The sequence below is a fragment of the Oncorhynchus nerka genome, linkage group LG13 (genome assembly GCF_034236695.1).
Source record: "Oncorhynchus nerka isolate Pitt River linkage group LG13, Oner_Uvic_2.0, whole genome shotgun sequence".
NCBI lineage: Eukaryota > Metazoa > Chordata > Actinopteri > Salmoniformes > Salmonidae > Oncorhynchus > Oncorhynchus nerka.
Window position 1 is genome coordinate 79077649 of NC_088408.1, and position 23080 is coordinate 79100728.

At 42.2% G+C, this 23080-nt stretch overlaps 1 protein-coding gene across 3 annotated transcripts; it reads left to right on the forward strand.

Moving 5' to 3' along the window:
- Window positions 1-3760: 3760 nt before the first annotated feature.
- On the forward strand, window positions 3761-22291 carry LOC115140218 (E3 ubiquitin-protein ligase CHFR-like). Of its 3 annotated transcripts, none has more exons than XM_029678430.2 (18): window positions 3761-3911; window positions 4397-4531; window positions 5586-5685; window positions 7199-7308; window positions 9504-9563; window positions 9697-9915; window positions 10290-10385; window positions 10478-10673; window positions 10901-11055; window positions 11217-11379; window positions 11497-12128; window positions 12422-12538; window positions 12637-12720; window positions 12969-13039; window positions 13358-13445; window positions 13765-13872; window positions 20163-20235; window positions 20669-22291. In XM_029678430.2, exons 2-18 carry the CDS (start codon window positions 4423-4425, stop codon window positions 20709-20711), a joined length of 2424 nt encoding a protein of 807 aa, XP_029534290.1. In that variant the 5' UTR covers window positions 3761-3911; window positions 4397-4422; the 3' UTR covers window positions 20712-22291. The 3 variants fall into 3 exon arrangements, with proteins under 3 accessions (XP_029534290.1, XP_029534289.1, XP_029534291.1); XM_029678429.2 differs by having other exon boundaries at window positions 3761-3889; XM_029678431.2 differs by lacking the exons at window positions 3761-3911; window positions 4397-4531; window positions 7199-7308 and having other exon boundaries at window positions 5605-5685.
- Window positions 22292-23080: the final 789 nt, after the last annotated feature.

Below are 23080 nucleotides of genomic sequence, written 5' to 3' on the forward strand. Positions count from 1 at the left end.
ATGTACTCAAAGCATGCACGGACCAACTGGCAAGTGACTTCACTGACATTTTCAACCTCTCCCTGACCGAGTCTGTAATACCTACATGTTTCAAGCAGACTACCATAGTCCCTGTGCCCAAGGAAGCGAAGGTAACCTGCCTAAATGATTACCAACCCGTAGGACTCACGTCGATACCCATGAAGTGCTTTGAAAGGCTGATCAAGGCTCACATCCACACCATTATCCCAGAAATCCTAGACTCACTCCAATTTCCATACCGCCCCAACAGATAGGCCTGATCACCGACAAAGATGAGACAGCCTATAGGGAGTAGGTCAGAGACCTGGCAGTGTGTTGCCAGGACATCAATACAAAGGAGATGATTGTGGACTACAGGAAAAGGAGGGCCGAACAGGCCCCCATTAACATTGACGGGGCTGTAGTGGAGCGGGTTGAGAGTTTCAAGTTCCTTGGTGTCCACATCACCAATGAACTATCATGGTCCAAACACACCAATACAGTCAGGAAGAAGGCATGACAACACATTTTCCCCCTCAGGAGACTGAAAAGATTTGTCATGGATCCCCAGATCCTCATAAACTCTACAGCTGCACCATCGAGAGCATCCTAACCAGTTGCATCACAGCCTGACCGTAAGGCGCTACAGAGGGTAGTGCGTACAGACCAGTACATAACTGGGGTCAAGCTTCTTGCCATCCAGGACCTACTGTATATACTAGGCTGTGTCAGAGGAAAGCCCAAAAAATTGTCAGAGACTCCAGTCACCCAAGTCACAGACTGTTTGCTCTGCTACCACACGGCAAGCGTAACAGCTTCTACCCCTAAGCCATAAGACTGCTGAACAATTAATCAAATGGCCACCGGATTATTTACATTGACCCCCCCTCCATTTGTTTTTTACACTGCTGCAACTCGCTGTTTATTATCTATGCATAGTCATATCACCCCTACCTACAAATTGTACAAATTACCTTGACTAACCTGTACCCCCGCACACAGACTCGTTAACGGTACCCCCTGTATATAGCCTCGTTGTTGTTATTTTATTGTGTTACTTTTTATTATTTTTTACTTTCGTTTATTTGGTAAATATTTTCTTAACTCTTTCTTGAACTGCACTGTTGGTTAAAGGCTTGTAAGTAAGCATTTCACTCATTCGGCGCATGTGACAAATAAAGTTTGATTTGAACTATGCAACTTTTTTAAAGAAAAGCTGAGACCCAACTTTGTTCGTTAGGCCCTTAACTCTGCACCACTGAGTGATTGTTAACTGCTCCATTTTTGCAAATCGTATAAAAAAGTTGTTGGTTAAAGAATCTACAGTCTCTCTACCTTTTGGTTAGAATTTCTAAACTGGTATTTGTCACCCCATCCAAAGTGATAACACCCCAATCTAGCAGCAGATAGACAGGAGAGCCAGGAGAGGAGATCAGCACAAACAGACAGGCAATGAGATTAAAGAGGCTGTCACTCTGCAATCAGACACAAACAGAGAAGAGACATCCATTGACCCAGCCGGGGGCCCTCAGGGACTCTCCATCCATCTTAGGGCCGTCGCGGCGAGGTGAGCTGACTGCTACTGCCTCAGCTTGGCCCGCTAACTCACGTCACTGCTGTCTACAGGCCGACCGACGGGCAGGTTCTCCAGGTGATACGCTTAACATAAGCTGTCAGTCCACCACCTGATCCCATTTTTTATTTTTTTTTATTTCACCTTTAATTAACCAGGTAGGCTAGTTGAGAACAAGTTCTCATTTACAACTGCGACCTGGCCAAGATAAAGCATTGCAGTGTGAACAGACAACAACACAGAGTTACACATGGAGTAAACAATAAACAAGTCAATAACACAGTGGAAATAAAAAAAAGAGTCTATATACATTGTGTGCAAAAGGAATGAGGAGGTAGGTGGATAATTACAATTTTGCAATATTTTTTTACCTTTATTTAACTAGGCAAGTCAGTTAAGAACAAATTCATATTTTCAATGGGGCAGAACGACAGATTTGTACCTTGTCAGCTCGGGGGTTTGAACTTGCAACCTTCCGGTTGCTAGTCCAACGCTGTAACCACTAGGCTACCCTGCCGCCCCATATGTAATCATATAAATGGACAATCTATGATAATATGGTGTGATAAAACATAGTACTATTCATAATTGCCTGATAAAGTGCCATACATAGTATAATTTTTTGCATTGTTACTTTGATTGTACCTTCCTTCTGGATCAAAGGTAGAGCCAGGTGGAGCCGAGCTCCAGTAATGTAAAATAGGGTAAAAGCTGGACCTAGGGTTAGAGATACGCAGTGGTGTAGTGGAGGGTAACCACAGTTTGCGCACCTTTTATATTTTGCGTGACGTTTTAGCCAACTTTTGCGGAAAAATGCATTGAAAGTATAGGGAGAGTTACTTTATTCACTGCGAACAGCAATAATAGTTTACCCACCTATTTTTTTTTACCACTATATCACTGGAGATAAGGTTAGAGTTCTGGTTGTGGGTTAGGATTTAATCGGGATGTGGACATGAAGTTAGGTGCTAGGGTTGTGGTTGAAGGTAGGGGTGGGATTGAAACAGGATGTGGACAAGGAGCTAAGGTTAGGGTTGGCGTATGAATGGCCTTTGCCTGGTGGGGTCGGTGGAGGGCTGGAGAACCAATTAGGAGAGCCAGAAGGGCCACCAACAGAAGGAGGAATTTCAGGAAAATTTTTATTGATTTACCTTGTCTCGTTTGTCTCTATATATAGTATTTTGTCTTTAATCTATTTTTAATTCTATTAAGCACTTCACTTTTTACAGCACTTAATCCCTTTGATCCCTTGTGATTTTTCATTATTTACTTCATTATTTATTTATTTAATTGTTTCTTATTGAATTAATTTATGCATTTGCATGCATTAATATTATTTATTCTACCTGTTTACCCGTAGCACTTCATCAGCCCATGTCTTCCTCATATTGAACTGTCAAAGCTGTCCCCCATATTAAACCGTCAAAGCTGACCCGTCTGACTGTTGATCTCTCTGACAAACAACCTCTCCATGGTCCCTCAACCTCTCCAGACCAGACTGATTTGACCTAAGACAGACAGTGCAGGAAGCTGCAATAGACCCATGCAACCTAAGGTTTGATACCCTCACAAACTAAACCGCTCCTAAACCTGACCTTAGCTTCATGTTCACATTCCGGTTCAACCCTAACCCTAGCCTTAACCCTAACTTCATGTCCACATCTTAGTTTAACCTCAACCTTAGCCTCAACAATAAACCTAACCATAGCTTCATGTCCACATCCCGGTTCAACCCTAACCCTAACTTCATGTCCACATCTTAGTTTAACCTCAACCTTAGCCTCAACAACAAACCTAACCATAGCTTCATGTCCACATCCCGGTTCAACCCTAACCCTAACTTCATGTCCACATCACGGTTCAACCCTAACCCTAGCCTCATCCACAACCCCAACACGAAATCTAACCACAACCTTAATTTGGTCCCTCCCCCAAATAGGCTTCCCTCATCTCCAAATTCCCAATGAAAGCCTGGTTATATATCCAGGTTTTGACATTGAGTAGCTTTACTGTGAGAAATGTGTGAATCTAAATAGCTAAACAAATGTGCGTATAAGAACACACCATTCTAATCTAATTAATTAACAAGCAGGAGTTTGTTTTCTCTTCTTCGCGTGTAGTGGTGGTTGAGTGGCAGGCGTTCCCTTGAAGACCTCATTTTCTCAGACTACTTTCCCCGCCCCTCCTCCAGCTGATGGCTGGCTGTAAATACCTTTGGTTGTCAGGAAGTGAACTAGTGTGTGTGCCAACTGGAAAATTAAGGGACAAAACACCTTCAAGCAAAAATAACCGAATGAAATAATCGTGCCTTTGAGGGTATAGTAATTATATTTTCAAGGTAGCTAACTAGTTAGCTAAATCGTATTTCTTTCTAGCTCCTAAATTGAATAGCTAGCTATTTGCAACAAGCTAACGTTAGCTAGCCAGCTAACGTCAGTAGCAAGCTTAAGCCAGGTTTATTTTGAAAATGAAGTTGCTTGTTGTCGCATGTTCACCATCGAGTTGTTTGATTAACTAACTTCTAACATGAACTTACTCAAAATGCCTTGCTAATCAAATATTTTACATTAGCTAGCAAGTTAGCCAGGCGTTTCTCGTTCCAGACAGGGTGGTTGCTTCATTGTTTATCCTTCCCAACTAAACTAACGTTAGCTACAGTTTGTTAGGCTAAGGAAACGGTAGTTGGCTAGCTATAAAGTGCCCCATATTTCTCAACTAAAATAATAACTAGCTAGGTTAAGTTATTGGATGACATATTTGCTGCCACTGATCTAGGTAGAGTGTTTTTAAAGCAGTGATTGCATCATGATTTGATCAATATAGAAAACTGGAACGTATCAGCTTTGGACATGGAGAAGAAGCATGGAAGGAGTCAACCATGGGGGAAGTTAGTAAAAGTGGACACTCAGTCTGAAGTATTGCTTGTCAACAGGGAATGCACTGTCGGGCGAAGAAAAGGTACAATTACTATCCCACACAGTGACACTAACACATTCACTTCATCATATTGTTACCTGAGTTTCTCAACATATCGTGGAGTTGAGAAACTCAGCTACTATATTGTAGGCTAATTTATAAAAGATAGAGAAAGTAATGCGGTAGGACACTAGCTAACGATTATCTATAAACTGTACATATTTTGTGAACTACCAAAACGCCCTGTTATCGATATTAATGATTATTGCTTGCACATTCATAATAACGTGTAAAAACTTAAGACATAACACTTTTCATAAAATGGTGTTTTTATTTTTATAGTTGAACACTTTTAAGTAAATGTATGTGGCTTGTTTTGAGGAACTTGTTTATAAATGTCTTGATGTTTATAGACAGAAAATACCATATCCTAGACATGAGTCGGGCAGTGTCTGGGCTCTTTAATAAAACCAGTTAATTCAAGGCACAATACCCCCAGTCTTTAGTTCACCAAACTTAGACACCCTCTCTGATGATAACAAAGCCGTCTATTGAGAACATGTGTGCAGAATATTAAGTAGGCTCGTTTTTTGTATGGATTTTGACCAAGGAAAGGTTATATCTCCTAGGTTTCTGTCTGTGTCTCTGCTCTATTATATTGAGTTCCAGGAGTCTGCTTTCCGGTACAAAGAGACTGAGCCTAATGAGCTAGTCTGTTATGCAGCACCCACAATATGGTATAAAAGAAGAGAGGAATGCATCAACAATAAATCAGCATAGTCGTACAATCTCAATGTGGTATTTTCCAAGCTCACTCGTGACGATATCATCAGCCATGTGGCCATTGCCTAAATACTTGTTTTCCTGCTATTTTAAAATAGGTAATGAGTAGGCCCAAATTGTTTTTGTTTACAGTAACATGACGTAAACAAAATGCTTTTTTACACACAATATAGCACAAAAGCTCCACAACAGTAGCCTACTGTATGACAAAATCTAGTTTATTCAAGTCATGTTGAAAATAGTAATCTTTAACTATGTTGTAATTTTGTTTTGGTGCATTTTATTAACTGTAAATAACTTTTTCTTTCACCAGGCTGTGATCTTTCCTTTCCTGCTAACAAACTGGTCTCGGGGGATCACTGTAAGATAGTGCAAGATAAGAGCTCAGGATTGGTGTGGCTGGAGGACACAAGGTATGAAGGGAGTATTTTTTAAATTATTTTCTAAGTACTTTATAGGCTCAAGGATAAACTGATGAATTATGTATGTTTAACGATAATATGGTAATGTAGAGCATTTAGGCTAAATAGATTTGAACCTGTTTGTTTTATTGTTATAGGTTAATGTATTATGCAGATTGTATTTGTTTGTAATCCTGTTTATAGTGACTGATCAGTGTATTTCATGGTGGATTGAACAGATATCTGCCTGCCCAATACTGCACATCACAGTGTAATCTCATTTTCAGTGTAAGCAACCAGCTGGCAAATTACACTAACCATCAATTAAAGAGGTTGTGTTTTACCATGCGCTAATAAGTCAGCAAGATGAAAGGCATTTTCTCTACACGCATTTCTCTAGTGTGCACACACTGCATTAAGGTGTCCGCATACATAGGTTCGGTTTGCTCCTAGCAGAACTTGGCTAGGCGGCGTGAACGTCTGTACTTCCTTAATACATTCTGTTGAAAAAAGCGACAATATTACTGTTTGTCCCTCTTGAAACACCATAGCAACAAATACACTTCCTCAAAATAGTATGATTTAATCTAAGATAACTCAAGAAATCTGTAATTAATTTTGAAAATTTTGCCAAAGAGGTCTTAGTCGTGCAATTTTACATCTAACTAAGATGTTTGGTGCAGTATTTCTCAAGTGAAACTGAAAACGAGTCTGTCGTTGAATGACAACAAACACTTTATTGTAGAACCCTACTGTTGACCTATCACAGAAGGGAGTCTACTTCGGCTACCGAAATTCAACAATCCTTAAGAAACTAAATGTGTGTGCTCGAACAGCCGGGAAAAAATGTGTGTGCTCGAACAGCCGGGGAAAAAATGTGTGTGCTCGAACAGCTGGGGAAAAAATGTGTGTGCTCGAACAGCCGGGGAAAAAATGTGTGTGCTCGAACAGCTGGGGAAAAAATGTGTGTGCTCGAACAGCCGGGGAAAAAATGTGTGTGCTCGAACAGCCGGGGAAAAAATGTGTGTGCTCGAACAGCCGGGGAAAAAATGTGTGTGCTCGAACAGCCGGGGAAAAAATGTGTGTGCTCGAACAGCCGGGGAAAAACCTGCCAAATGCGTCCGAAAATCAAAAACTAAGAAAAACTTCACAAAATGTGGTCATAATATATGCACCAACTTTTTTGACTGGGAAGCATACGGTAAGTTTTAGGCTTTACATCATTGAGCAAAGTGGCAGCTCTTACTGTTTTGTTCCTGAATATTGTGGATACTTTTCCAATAGAAAGATGGAATGCGACAGTGTAGTGTCTCAATAGTGTAGGGTAAGATTCCATCCCTATATATCCCATGAAGAGAAGCTACTATTTAACTGTTACTATAGTAATAACTGCAGCAAAGTTTTTCTAGCCAGCCAAAACTGAGACACAGTCCTCTCTAGTCTTGGATTTCTTCCAAGGTTGCTGATTGAATACATTGAATACAATGACAGACCAGTGTTCTTGTTTTGTTTTTCACACCTCTAGCACCAATGGTACAGTGATTAACATGTCTAAGCTGGTGAAGAAGCAGATTCATATGCTGCAGAATGGAGACGTCATCTACTTTGTATACAGGAAAAACGAACCAGAGCAAAGTACGTTTTTTTTCTTATTTTGATTGGAGTGATTGGCTCTCATTTTTGTAGCGGATTATACATTTTTAGTTAGGGCAAATTAAGTCTGATATTTTTAGGTGGAAATTACAAACTTTTAAAGCCTTTTTAAACCAACAAAACAATACAAGTTCGCATTTTCTGCTGTGCGGGAATTTTCTTGTAACAGCAGGGTGATCAAATTAAGATCCATCTGTAAAAGAAAGGCTGTAGAACGAATATAACGTGTTCCTTATTTTCTTCAGAGGGTGTGTATAAATTAGTAGTGCATAGGGTTACAAAGTGAGGGTATGTAAATGGTAACTTTCCAAGTTTACCGGTAAACTACTGGAATTATGAAAACTTTCTGGAATTTATGTAACATGTAAAATAAGATGATTTTAATATAACAAATAGAATGACAACATTATCCTAAATATAACCCATCAACTTGGTGAATACCGTTCGTGTTCAGCATGAGATCCTTTGTTTTAGATTTTTTCTACACACTTATTTATTTTTACTATGTCTTTGTTGTAATTGTTTTTGCACCAAACTGGTTGTGGGAAAAAAATCAATAGTTGAAAGACTTGCAGAGTTAATTGAAAATTATGCCATTGTTGTTTTTAGATGCTTTTTTTCATTAATTAGGCTGTTTTCTCTTGAACCGTATGGTCTATCCACTAGAAATTCATGGACAATATGGACACAGATGAAAAAAAATGAAGATTTTATATAAAATGTATATTCTTTAAGTAATTGAAGTGCAAATGTCCAAAGTTACAATAGATTATCGTAGAACAGGGCACCAGGTAGCCTAGTTGTTGTAGCGCTGGGCCAGTAACCGAAAGGTCGCTAGTTGAAATCCCCGAGCCGACAAGGTGAAAAATATGACGATGTGCCCTTGGGCGAGGTATTTAACCCTAATTACTCCAGGGTTGGACCTTGGCCCGTGATCCCACTCTCTCAAGGGTGTCTCAATGGGAGTTTGGATATGCAAAAAAATATATATATATTCAAATTCGCATATAATACCCACTTGTACTTGTGAAATAGGACAACTATAAGCACCCACTAAATTATTATTATGAATGACTGAAAATTCCAGTAACTTTGGTAAATTACCAATAGTTTTGCAACCGTAGTATACTGCATAGTGCACACCATTGTTAAGCATTGTCAAGGAAAGCATCTCACTGTACCATGTGCATGTGACCAATATATGTTGATTTGATTTAGTGCATACAGGTCTTTTAGTCCACTTGTTTTCCTGTGTACCTTCCAGTGCTGCCAACTTGGTTATAAATGCATACTGTACACAGTGAACTTGCATAATGTGTCTAAACTGAGTTGGACCAGTCGGCCAAGAAGGGCCTCTCAAAATAAGAGTAATGTTTTCCCTTTTTGGGGATATTTAACGAAATGTACACAAACTTTTGCCTCAACAACAATAATTTGTGTGTCCCTTTTCGTGAAATTTGTCTTGCATCTCACCAAACAGCACAGCATCACCAATATATGTACATAAATGCATACATAAATCACAAGCAATAACTACAGCAGACAACACATGTGGATACAGTTCATAATTCAGTTAGGGTTGAGCAGTTATTTAGTCAGTTGACTTATACTGGTGGATTACTAGGCTCTGGCGGTTTTGTAAAGATGGACTCTGTATCAGCGGCCTGATGGTATGAGCTGGTACCACTCCTGGTTGAGTGGGTGTGTCAGATTGGTGGCAATTTTCACTCCTGCCCACCACTCTCTCCAAGAACAGCACTTCCTTTTTCTTCAGATTAACTCCACTGATTTTGTTTGACAGCTTTACTACTAGTTGTTTTTTATTTGCTATGGATGGATATCTGCTTGTACCAGGCGTGAGAACACTGAACAATTGATGTATAGAATATGGTTGATATTCTTTTACTGACCAGATATTTATTTAATCTTCACGAAATACAGTCATTGTTGTCCCTATTTGTATGTCTGTGTGTTTGCAGTCTAGAAGAGTTTTCAGTCAATTATAGTTCCAAGATATTTGTATTGCTCAACTGATTCTATTTGTTCTGAGTCAATGTGGATGGGCCTGGTGTCGTCTTTTTATAGTTCTTAAGTTTGTAATTTCCTTGTTTTTTTTTCATGAGTCGGTATTTGTTTTTTTCAATTGAGTGAAGTATAACAATCTCTTGCTTCTACAGACCTTGCCTACATGTATCAGTCCATAAAACCAGAGAGGACATTCTCACAAGACACAATTGGTAAGTATAAAATACCCAAATCAATGTGATATTTGATTGCTACCTCGTGACTTTGCATATTTTTCATGAAAAACATTTTAGGGTGGTTTTAATTAGCTTGTTTGTTGCTTTCCACCCTTTCTCACCATGTCAGGTGGTGCCACCAGATGCTCAGTAATGCAGCAGAAAGTCCAGACCTGCCCTGTTACAGCAGCAGTATGTGTGTCTGTGGAGCCATTCCTTGTTGGACCTCCACGGGAGCAGCAGGCCTTGGATGAACCCCAGCCCTCCACCTCCTCCCACCTCCTCCACACAGTCTCCTCCTCTACAGCCTGTTCCTCTGCAGCCTCCCTCCTGCACACCTCTGCCTTAGGTAGGCTTTACATCTGGCCTGTGCTTCCTCTTTATGGTGCTCATTGAGAGGAAGCAGGGACTGGGAAGTAAATCTGTTTCACCCTCCTCAAATTCTTCGACCGGTATATCATGGTCTCCACTTGATTGTGCCAGCTTTGTTCACTCTCCCTTACTTCTTTCAAAGGACAGCTCTTGCCGAATGATATTATGCCAGACTTTTATGATCACAACTACTTGTAAATCTTCCCATATTCAAGAACAGGCACAGGTAACTGAATTTGCCCCAATCATATGGCCTTTTGATCATTCTCTGTTGTGCATCCTTTCTCCCTTATCCTGCTGCTGCTGAAGGCAAGGCTGGGCAGCACAACACTAACCTCTTCTGCTCAACAGACACACGACAGACTGAAGCCCAGAACCGAGTCACAATGTTGTATAAGGAGGGGGACATGGAGCCAGAGAGAAAAAGGAGGAAAACTGACAGTGCTGGTCAGTGCATTCAGTGTCATTACATTGTGGCATATTGACACTTAGTTGGTGACACTTGATCGTAACAGTGTTTCCCCCCTTTCCCTTCCTAGACAAGGACTATGATTTTGGACTGCCACATACTTCCAGTATTGCTGTGGTTGGCCCCAGCCCAGCTAAGGTTTTTCTTATCGGGGATCTGTTTGGAAAAGCTGCTGTGGCTGTGACTGTGGAAGAAGCCAAGACTGACAAGATGGAGGAGTCCCTAACCTGTATCATCTGTCAGGACCTACTTCATGACTGTGTCAGGTACAGCAAGACTCTACCTACTACTACATAGGCCCACTCCTCTATTTCATTGCTTGTGGCTCCTCACAGCAGATGAACATAGCAATGGTTCAATAAATATAAGGTATCAAGAGTCGTATTAACACAACATTTTATAATTCCTAGTATTTCTAATTTTGTTCTATAAGACAGAAAGGTGTCTCTACTGCGTGTTAATGGTATCTGCTCCCTGTGTGTCCCCCATGCAGCCTGCAGCCCTGTATGCACACCTTCTGTGCTGCGTGTTACTCTGGCTGGATGGAGCGCTCGTCTCTCTGCCCCACCTGTCGCTGCCCCGTAGAGAGGATCCGCAAGAACCACATCCTCAACAACCTGGTGGAGGCCTACCTTATCCAACACCCGGGTTTGTATTCAATCTGCCGACTCTACCCTTGTACCCCCATTAACACTATTGTGGATAGCGACCAGCTCTTCCCCCTGTTAAACTCGGTATTTGTGTCTACGTCTGTGGACCCAAATAAAGCATGGAAATGTTGACCCTGTGTTGACCCTTTGTGTCCACAGAGAAGTGTCGCAGTGAGGAGGACCTGAAGAGCATGGACAGCCGGAACAAGATAACTCGGGACATGCTGCAGCCAAAGATTGAGCGTTCCTTCTCTGATGAAGAGGGCAGCTCTGATTATCTCTTTGAGCTCTCCGACAACGACAGTGACACCTCCGATATCGGGTCAGACAGAAGAGTAGCTGTGTGTGTGACTGTGACCCTGTGTGTATGGTTGACCAAGAGTGTGTGGTTTGTTTTTCTCCCTCTAAAACATTCTTCTTCTTCCTGTTGTTTCCACAGCCAGCCTGTTGTGATGTGCAGACAGTGTCCAGGCTACAGGAAGGAGGTCAGCCAGGTACTGTGGGCCACGGGGCTAGCCCCTCTAGGACCAGCCCTACCAACTCTTCTAGGACCAGTCCTACCAGCCCCTCTAGGACCAGCCCCACCAGCTCTTCTAGGACTAGTCCTACCAGCCCCTCTAGGACCAGCCCCACCAGCTCTTCTAGGACCAGCCCCACCAGCTCTTCTAGGACTAGCCCCACCAGCTCTTCTAGGACCAGCCCCACCAGCTCTTCTAGGACCAGCTCCACCAACTCTTCTAGGACCAGCTCCACCAGCCCCTCTAGGACCAGCTCCACCAGCCCCTCTAGGACCAGCTCCACCAGCCCCTCTAGGACCAGCTCCACCAGCCCCTCTAGGACCAGCTCCACCAGCCCCTCTAGGACCAGCTCCACCAGCCCCTCTAGGACCAGCTCCACCAGCCCCTCTAGGACCAGCTCCACCAGCCCCTCTAGGACCAGCTCCACCAGCCCCTCTAGGACCAGCTCCACCAGCTCTTCTAGGACCAGCCCCACCAGCTCTTCTAGGACCAGTCCTACCAGCCCCTCTAGGACCAGGGGAATTATCAACATGCTCTGATGTCCCCACTACAGGTACTGAACTATGTGTCCATCTGTTGGTAACGGCTTACATTTATATAATGCTTTTATTTCTAATATGTAAGTGTTTTATGTTGTGTTGGTTGATTAGGGAGTTATGACAACACAATGTAGTGCACTTACAGATCAAATTAATTATCAGTATGTTGTACTCGCCTGGACACAGAAATATGGGACAATGCTTGTGGCGTAATTGTTGGATCTGTAGATTCTGTAAGGATAATACAGTGCAGCCTTCAGGACCTTGACCCAGAGGACATGTCTCTCTGTGTCCTGTCCTTCTGCAGCTCCTCAGGATTACACCTGTCCTCCTCTGGGCAGCCATGTCATCTGCACCTGCTGCCTGCAACCCATGCCAGACCGCCGCGCAGAGCTCATTGGCCAGCAACTCTCCGCTCAGCAATGTGAGTGGCCCGCAGGCCTGCCAATCAATGTTAATGGACCAATGGCAAGAGTGCTTTGGCTGAAGGTGCTGATGGGTGTGGTTCTTTGTGTTGGCTAGGTGTGGCGTGCCTGCGGCCCTTCTGTCACATGTACTGGGGCTGCCAGAGGATCGGCTGTCAGGGCTGCCTCGCACGTTTCAGTGGTGCGTCTCTGCTCTACTACTTCTAGATTTACTTTCAAAGTTTGTCACTAATATTTTTAACAAATAAACCAGAGCTTCTGAGGGATTTCCGAGGTAATGCTGTCATTGTGGTTAGTTTATTGAAAATAGTGGTGGAAGTTTACCAAAATATTGCCTGTATTGTCCTTATGTCTTACACATAATTTGTTATCACATTGCAGTATCATGTTTACCAGTATGAGACATAATATCCATGTCTTTGTCCACAGAACTCAACCTTACAGACAAATGCCTGGACGGTGTTCTGAACAGCAATAACTATGAATCAGAGATCCTCCAGGTACTTCCTTTCTACTCTTCGGCTCTAACCATTGATCAGTCTGAACACCCAGAATCAGCATCTGCATTCTTTGTGCCGGTTTCCCAGACACAGATTAAGCTTAGTCCTGGACTTAAAAGCTATTTCAATGAAGATTCTCCATTGACCATGCTTTTTAGTCCATGAATAGTCTAAATCTGTGTCTAGGAATTGGGAAACTGGTGCCTGGTTACATAACCCAGGTTAAGTGAATCTATTTCCTTTGCATTGTTTTCTAACTTCTCTACTACAGCGACCACTAACGTCTAACATATAACCTGTCATCCTTCCGCCTTATAGAGTTACTTGTCAGCCAGAGGAATGTCGTGGAGGGACATGCTACAGGAGGGTCTTCAGGGCCTGCAACAGGGAACCTTCTATCTGTCTGGTCAGTCTGACGCTATCCTCTTCACCTCACATAAAACTTGAGATTGGAAGCGTTCCAGGTTGTCTTTTTTGCATTTGTATTGCACATCTCTGAAAATTCCTACATCATATAAATGTGCTTCCTGAGACACCATATCCAGGTCTTTTATTTCCATATCTCGTGACTGCAAAAACGATGAGCTGCAATTCCACCTTTAAGCTTCCCATCTTGAACATGTTTCTCAGTCTTACTGACAGTGCAGAGCATCCTTCCAACTCACTTTGGGACGCACTAGTAACTCTATCTCTCTCTCTCTCTCTCTCCATGTTTTATATCTCAGATTATCGCATCAACAGTAACGCCATACTCTGTTTCTGCTGTGGCCTGCGAGCCTTCGGGGAGCTGGCCTACAAATACAGACAGAACATCCCTGCCTCGGCGCTTCCTGGTGAGCGAGAGCAGCCTCTAACTCAGCGGTTCCTAAACTAGGGATCGCAACCCCATGTGGGGTCGCCTGATATGCAAATGGGTTCATGGGAGAATTTCCAAAATACGGAGGATTTTTTTAATGTATACACTACTGGTCAAAGGTTTTAGAACACCTACTCATTCAAGGGTTTTATTTGTACTATTTTCTACATTATAGAATAATAGTGAAGACATCAAAACTATGAAATTACACATGGAATCGTGTAGTAACCAAAAAAGTGTTAAACAAATTAAAATTATATTTGAGATTCTTCAAACAGTCACCCTTTGCCTTGATGACAGATTTGCACACTCTTGGCATTCTCTCAACTAGCTTCATGAGGTAGTCACCTGGAATCCATTTCAATTAACAGGTGTGCCTTAAGTTAATTTGTGGAATTTCTTTCCTTCTTAATGCGTTTAGGCCAATCAGTTGTGTTGTGACAAGGTATGGGTGGTATACAGAAGATAGCCCCATTTGGTAAAAGACCACGTCCATATTATGGCAAGAACAGCTCAAATAAGCAAAGAGAAATGACAGTCCATCATTACTTTAAGACATGAAGGTCAGTCAATACGTAGAACTTCAAGAACTATATATAGTTCAAGAACTATTCTAAGTGCAGTCGCAAACACCATCAAGCGCTATGATGAAACTGGCTCTCATGAGGACCGTCACAGGAATGGAAGACCCAGAGTTACCTCTGCTGCAGAGGATAAGTTCATTAGCGTTACCAGCCTCAGAAATTGCAGCCCAAATAAATGAGTTCAAGTAACAGACACATCTCAACATCAACTGTTCATAGGAGACTGTGTGAGTCAGGCCTACATGGTTGAATTTCTGCAAAGAAACCGCTACTAAAGGACACCAATAAGAAGAAGAGACTTGGGCCTCTCGAGTGGCGCATTGCAGTGCTAGCAGTGCCACTAGAGATTCTCGGTTCGAGTCCAGTCTCTGTCGCAGCTGACCACAACCGGGAGACCCATGGGGCGGTGCACAATTGGCCCAACATTGTCTGGGTTAGAGGAGGGTTTGCCCAGCAGGGATATCCTTGTCCCATCGCGCACTAGTGACTCCTGTGGCGGGCCGGGTGCAGTGCACGCTGACATGGTCGCCAGGAGTACGTGTTTCCTCCGACACATTGGTGCGGCTGGATTTCGGGTTAAGTGGGCATTGTGTCAAGAAGCACATCGCTGCAACTCCCATACGGACTCGGGAGAGGCGAAGGTCGAGAGCAGTGCGTCCCCCGAAACGCAACCTAACCGAGCCGCGCTGCTCTCGACCTTCGCCTATCCCGAGTCCGTATGGGAGTTGCAGCGATGAGACAGGACTGTAACTACTAATTGGATACCACGAAATTGGGGAGGAAAAATAAGAACAAAGAAGAGACATGCATGGGCCAAGAAACACAAGCAATGGACATTAGACCGGTGGAAACGTGTCCAAATTGGAGATTTCTGTTTCCAACCACCGTGTCTTTGTGAGACCCGGTATGGGTGAAGGGATGATGTCTGCATGTGTATTTCCCAACGTAAGGCATGGAGGAGGAGGTGTTATGGTGTGGGGGTGCTTTGCTGGTGACTCTGTCTGTGATTGATTTAGAATTCAAGGCACACTTCCCATCTGGTTTGGGCTTAGTGGGACTATCATCTGTTTTTTAACAGGACAATGACCGAACACACCTCCGGGCTATTTAACCAAGGAGACAGATTGTTCTGTCTCACGATTCCCGAGCATGAAACAGCACATGGGATGTTCAGTGTATTTCATGGCTATATTGACACAAAACAATCGAAGGATGGACTTTTGCACACTCCATCTATGGCGGGATGGCAGGCAGGCCTCTGCACTCTAGTTATGAGTATGTCTCCCTCTGCCTTATGGACGCATTGTATGATGCACCGAGAGCAACTGGCGGCAAAAGAGCTGAGCACAGACCTCAGAGATATACTGCAGCAGGTAACTTTGATTGTAAACCACATCAAACCACACACTGCGCACATGCCTGTTTGCGAAACAATGTGGAGATATGGGATCAGGGCATGACTGTTATAATTCACACCGAGGCTTGGTGGTTGTCGAGGGGGAGTGTTGGAAAGATTGTTTGCATTGAGAGAGGAACGGTTGACCTTCACAATGGATGTAAAAAATAACCATATATAAGACTTGGTTGACTTTCTGTGTAATGAAAATAAAAATGTCTCGTTGCCTATGTAACAGACATATTTGGGAAACTGAACGAACTTAATTCAAGAACGCTGGAGAAATACAAAAACATTCTACAGATGAGTGAAAAATGTTTTATTGGAGAGTCTTTCTAAAGCGAAACATGCCCCTTTCCATCGGCTGTGCATGTTTCTAACAGAAAATGGCATCAGTGACCACATTTACATGCACACTACTATCCCATTATTATTCAGGATACTGAAGTATTCTGATTTTGAGTTGACACACAAACATCATAAACACCGAAAACGCTTGTATCCCGGTTATGAGAAACCCGGGTAAAATGCTGATTTAATAAAGGGATGCTGTAAAATTTTATCCCGTTTTAATGTTGTTTCTGCGGTCTGTGCAGGCTCAGTTTCGCATGTCATGGGTGTTGTGGGATGTTTTCATCTGATTTTCAAACGAATCCCTTCAAAAAGTAGGCTACCTGCGCAGTTCGATCCACCATAATAATTACATAATAATTTAGCCTACTATAATTTATTCACTAATTTACTACTAAGTTTCTGCTTATTTCTGACATTTTGGTAGTCCATTGTTATTGTTTCCAACATTTGGTAGGCCATTATTATAGTTTCTGACATTTGGTAGGCCATTTGTTTGTCAACTATAGTTAGATACATGCAGCTTCTCTTCTGTCAACGTATTGCACCAGAAGACTAAATAAATTAGTGCTCACAAGAATGTCTTACATCGATAGAATGAATACATTAGTAATCTAGTTAACACAGGTAAAGTTGTCTTTCGTTTAGGAACCGGGTAGAAAACGCAATAACTCCAAAACAGTGGAAAGATTGGGCCTATCCAAAATGTCCAAATGTCATCCGTTTTAAGGAAATGAAAAGCTGAGAAAACAATTTAAATACTTTTCAGATAAGACTTCAATTTGTCTTGGGTGAATATTTTATGTGGTTGAAATACTGTCTGCTTGCCTAAGTGTCAAAGATGGCACATTCGCATTTTCTCGAGAGATGCTGAAACAGAAACATTTCTCCACTCCTGTTCCCAAGACAAAGCTAACATTTGTTGTATAATTTCACTGCAAGAAATGCACAATTCTCCAGGAGTTAATATTATATTACGCTACATGTGAGCGGTTATAGGCCCTACAGTCGGAGTCCGTATTTCAGTTACTATTCCATTTAACCCATATATTTAAATTAGGAACATTTAGTTTATTCGTGGTCACAGGGATACTCATGAGTGGGTTATCGAAGGTGCATGTAAACATCTTATCCAGAAGAATACCTTAAGCGGGATATGAGCTAATATCCAGAATACTGTTAGTAAACGTGGTCACGAAGTGTTCCACACGAGTGATGACTGCTCACCGCCAACTCTTGGAAGATCACTTAGGGACCTACGTCCCAATCCGTTTGACAGTGATTCTGGCTCAGTTGACATGCCAGTAAGTGAAATAGAACAGCTGATCCAGCTGTCTTGACCGAATGCATTCACGGGTCACTACAGAGGAGTTTTGGTTCCTGACCCAAAGGAAATAACATGGCATTTTATTTATTTTTTAAATGTATTTAACCTTTATTTAACCAGGTAGGCTAGTTGAGAACAAGTTCTCATTTGCAACTGCGACCTGGCAAAGATAAAGCATAGCAATTCGACACATACAACAACAGAGTTACACATGGAATAAACAAAACATAGTCAATAATACAGTAGAACAAAAGAAAACAAAAAGTCTATATACAGTGAGTGCAAAGGAGGTAAGATAAGGGAGTAAAGGCAATAAATAGGCCATGGTGGCGAAGTAAATACAATATAGCAATTAAACACTGGAATGGTAGATGTGCAGAAGATGAATGTGCAAGTAGAAATACTGGGGTGCAAAGGAGCAAGATAAATAAATACTGTATGGGGATGAGGTAGGTAGATAGATGGGCTATGTACAGGTGCAGTGATCTGTGAGCTGCTCTGACGGCTGGTGCTTAAAGCTAGTGAGGGAGATATGAGTCTCCAGCTTCAGAGATCTTTGCAGTTCGTTCCAGTCATTGGCAGCAGAGAACTGTCAGGAAAGACGACCAAAGGAGGAATTGGCTTTGGGGCTGATCAGTGAGATATACCTGTTGGAGCGCGTGCTACGAGTGGGTGCTGCTATGGTGATCAGTGAGCTGAGATAAGGTGGGGCTTTACCTAGCAGAGACTTGTAGATAACCTGTAGCCAGTGGGTTTGGCGACGCGTATGAAGCGAGGGCCAACCAACGAGCGCGTACAGGTCGCAATGGTGAGTAGTGTATGGGGCTTTGGTGACAAAACGGATGGCACTGTGATAGAACTGCATCCAGTTTGTTGAGTAGAGTGTTGGAGGCTATTTTATAGATGACATCACTGAAGTCGAGGATCGGTAGGATGGTCAGTTTTACGAGGGTATGTTTGGCAGCATGAGTGAAGGATGCTTTGTTGCGATATATTAAGCCAATTCTAGATTTCATTTTGGATTGGAGATGTTTGATGTGAGTCTGGAAGGAGAGTTTACAGTCTAACCAGACACCTAGGTATTTGTAGTTGTCAACATATTCTAAGTCAGAGCCGTCCAGATTAGTGATGCTGGACAGGCGTGCAGGTGTAGGCAGTGACCGGTTGAATAGCATGCATTTAGTTTTCCCTGCATTTAAGAGCAGTTGGACGCCACGGAAGGAGAGTTGTATGGCATTGAAGCTCGTCTGGAGGTTAGTTAACACAGTGCCCAAAGAGGGGCCAGAAGTATACAGAATGGTGTCATCTGCGTAGAGGTGTACCAGAGAATCACCAGCAGCAAGAGCAACATCATTGATGTATACAGAGAAGAGAGCCGGCCCGAGGATTGAACCCCATGGCACCCCCCATAGAGACTGCCAGAGGTCCGGACAACAGGCCCTCCGATTTGACATACTGAACTCTATCAGAGAAGTACTTGGTATACCAGGCGAGGCAATCATTTGAGAAATCAAGGTTGTCGAGTCTGCCAATAAGAATGTGGTGATTGACAGTCGAAAGCCTTGGCCAGGTCGATGAATAAGGCTGCACAGTAATGTCTCTTATCGATGACTGTTATGATGTCGTTTAGGACCTTGAGCGTGGCTGAGGTGCACCCATGACCAGCTCTGAAACCAGATTGCATAGCGGAGAAGGTACGGTGGGATTCGAAATGGTCGGTAATCTGTTTGTTAACTTGGCTTTCGAAGACCTTTAGAAAGATAGGGTAGGATAGATATAGGTCTGTAGCAGTTTGGGTCTAGAGTGTCACCCCCTTTGAAGAGGGGGATAACCGCGGCAGCTTTCCATCACTGAGCAGTGATGTTGCGTTCAAAACAACTGGGAACTTGTAAATCTCCGACTTGCCTGCATTGAAGACGACTGGGAACTCGGAAAACATATATTTTTGAACGGTTACCCAACTCGGAATTCCAACTCGAACTATGGCCTCTTTCTAGAGTCCCGACTTTCCGATCTGAAGATCACTGACGTGATGATTTGACCTCCTAGTTCCCAGTTGTCTTGAAAGCAACCATAAAACTCATGGTACCCTTCGCCGGATCATATCAATGTGAAACTGGATTCAGTGCTCTCGTCTGCTTTAAAACCAAATATCGATCCAGGTTGGATGTGACAGCAGAGATGAGATGCGTCGACCACGCCCCTTGACTTTGAGAACCTCAGACGCGACATGAGATAAGACACATCATGTCTGACTAATTTGCAATTGACTGTCATAACTCCACATTAAAAGTATGTGATGGTGAGTTAAGACGATCAGAAATACTGTTAGAATGTTTTTATATTTTCTGCCATGGGCCCAAATAAAGTAGACATTAGCTGTTAATTAGGAAACCGTTTTTTTTTTCACATGGTTGAGGTCGTGAGAAAATAAGTTTGGGAACCCCTGCTCTAAATGCTGGATACTGGGAAATGACAATTCCCGTTCAGGAAACTTGAATGTCCTCAGAGGCAATTCATTTGGAAGCAATCACAATACATCAATACAGTGAACTAGCATGTGTTAAATATGAATTAAGCTTTTATTTGTTTGATATTCATACCCACAGCTGTTGTGACGTCTCGGCCAGACTGTTATTGGGGACGCAACTGCCGTACTCAAGTCAAGGCACACCATGCCACGTAAGTTACAAGATGTGGTCTTTATTCCATTTTCTGAATAGGTCTCCATAGTCCCGAGTTTTTAAGATTTTGTATGGATAGATATCACAGGCCGGTGACACCTTAATTGGGGAGGACGGGCTCATAGTAATGGCTGGAACAGAATAAATGGAATGGTATCAAACGTGGTTTCCATGTGTTTGATTCCATTCTTTCCATTATTATGAGCCGTCCTCCCCTCTGTAGCCTCCTGTGATAGATATGCGTTCTATTGCGTGGCTGTACATGCATTTTACCAACAGAGGGCGTTATTGTATAAGCTTGGCCAATCACACCTGGTGTGAGAGGAAAAGTTGAATCACTCCTTCACACTTCACAGCTCTTCACACAGCAGCTCTGCTTCTGATACAAGATGGGACATGTTTTGTATTGTTTCCCTTTTACTTTGTTGCAGGAAATTCAACCACATATGTGAGCAGACCCGTTTCAAGAGCTGAAGAGCCTCGTAGGTGACCTGCTATGCAAGGCTCTCCTGCGAACACTGGAGCGTACACAGACTTCCAAGGATCTCCTGTATTACTCTCATATGTACAGTGATCATTTTACTCCCTTATTAAGCAGCGCCTTGCCGTGAGGAAAGGTATCTCTTAGGTAATATAACTTGTAGTTCTCTCACAGGCTTTATAGGCTTATGTATTTGATGATATGCTGAAATTACAATCACACTCTTTTTGCTGGGTCATGATTAGCCAGCCTAGTGTTATAGGTATAGTAGGGGTGAGTGGGATAATGCTATGCACTCCACACAGTAAGAGAGGATTCCCCTATATGATGATGACATACTTATATCTTATGTGGAATACGATCATCATCGCCCTTCATTCCAGTATCATGTCCTTTTGGGTGAGGGATATATAAAATAAATCTACTGAAGACCGTTGGCAATCAAAATGGACTTTGGCCATACATGTGCTGTTACACAGGATGCAATGCCATCTTTTGTGACAGTTTAAGGATCATATTGATGTTAGTAAGATGTTGATACTTTTCCTATTTCCGTGTTTTCCTTTCTCTTAACTTGTGGTCTAGTACTTTAGATATCTTGGAGAATTATGTATTTGAATTAGAATCTAGAGCTTCCTACTCAACTGCTTACTGTGGTGTTCTAAACATCTAAGTAGTATTCGTATGTTGGTTATAGAAACTTCCCCCCAAACAAACTAGGTTGAAGCACAGCTATGTTATCAAAAGACTTATCCATATACAGACTTTGAGGTTTCTTGTGGTTCATATATATGGATGACAGATTCAGTGGCACCATTTTGAATTCAGACTGTTGCTGCTTCTGCATATTAATAAGACTGCTAACTGAGAAGACAAGTGCTATGGAAAGGGAGTTGTTCTTAGTTTTGGGAAAAGGGGGAATTCTGCTAGTTTGATGTGGATTTCCCAACAAGGGCAAAAAGCCCTGTCAAAGCTGAGAATAACATGGTTCAACTAGAATCAATGGGAAAGTTAGTTAGGATTTCAGTTCTTCCGGTAGGGATAAGGGTTATATGTGGAAATGTAGTTTTATCTGAGGCTGGGAAAGGCAGGGGTATTCAGTTATATGCTTTGCTCAGGGTAATCAACATAAAGCTGATTTTAAAATGGTGCATTAGAGAAGCTTTCTCAGACCTAAACTAGTACTAACAGCCAATGCAGTTTTTTTGTTAAATGCACAATGGTTTGCTAGAGTTTAGGGGGTGAAATTGTTCCTCCTTGTTACATTATATTAAGTTAGTGGTGTTGGCTAAATATATTAATTAAGCAAGCAACTTGATCATACGGGTTCGATCATACTTATTAGTATGATTGAACCAGGTAGCCCAGTGGTCAGAGTGTTGGGCCAGTAACCGAAAGGTTGCTGGATTGAATCCCCGAGCTGACAAGGTAAAAATCTGTCATTCTGCCCCTGAACAAGACAGTTAACTCACTGTTCCCCGGTAGGCTGTCATTGTAAATAAGAATTTTTCTTAACTGACTTGCCTATTTAAATAAAGGTTACATTAAAAAATAAATAATAATGAAACATTAAGGATTGCCATTCTGTTAAATTAAGGACATGTTTTCAATATATAGGAAGTGTTACCTTGGAGCATGTTGGATAGATCTTATAATAGTTTTGTTTATCAAATACCATGGTATGGTCAAACCTCATCAGTTAAACTTTAATTGGTGCAATTTCCCATAATAACTGAGGAAATAACACATTGCTGTTTGGTCAGGCATTTTTATCTGGCAGTGAAAGTACCCGTACCAAGTTAGATTTGAAGAAAACAACATTTTGTCATTTCTAACAATGGAGACTGAAAGTGGGCTCTATTGCTCTTAGAAAAGAGACTAGAGGTGTAAAAGTCTCGCGCTGCCAGACACGTTGCTGTAGAAGAACTGCGAGGGTGATCTAAAAACTCCAGGATTATATTATGAGACCATTCGGTTGCATTCACACATGCAGCCCAATTCTGATATTTTTTCACTCATTTGTCTTTTTGACTAATCAGATCATCCCCATTTGCCAATAAATGGACAAAATATCTGAATTGTGCTGCCTGTCTAATTCAGTGTTGCAGTTACACAGTACTCAGAGATACAGGTGTGTCACTTTTATAGATCAACCCGAGACAACTGGCTGTGTCTTACTTCCGTGTTTTGTCTTATTAGAAGACTACTATCAACAACCAGGTGTCCATAATGTTGTGTAGAACCACAACAGTAGACACTTGTCTCTTACTGTTTAGAGACATCGGTCACATTCTCTGTAAATTACTGACAAGTCATTATGGAAGTCAAATCGGCCCAATGTCTGCAGACCTTTAGTCTAGAT

Bases quoted from the DNA above. Each gene is read 5' to 3' on its own strand.
- LOC115140218 (XM_029678430.2), top strand. From the start codon at position 4,423: ATGGAGAAGAAGCATGGAAGGAGTCAACCATGGGGGAAGTTAGTAAAA. The intron at 7,309-9,503 runs GTACGTTTTTTT...TTGCTTCTACAG, and splicing joins GAAAAACGAACCAGAGCAAA to ACCTTGCCTACATGTATCAG. The intron at 13,446-13,764 runs GTCAGTCTGACG...TTTATATCTCAG, and splicing joins GGGAACCTTCTATCTGTCTG to ATTATCGCATCAACAGTAAC.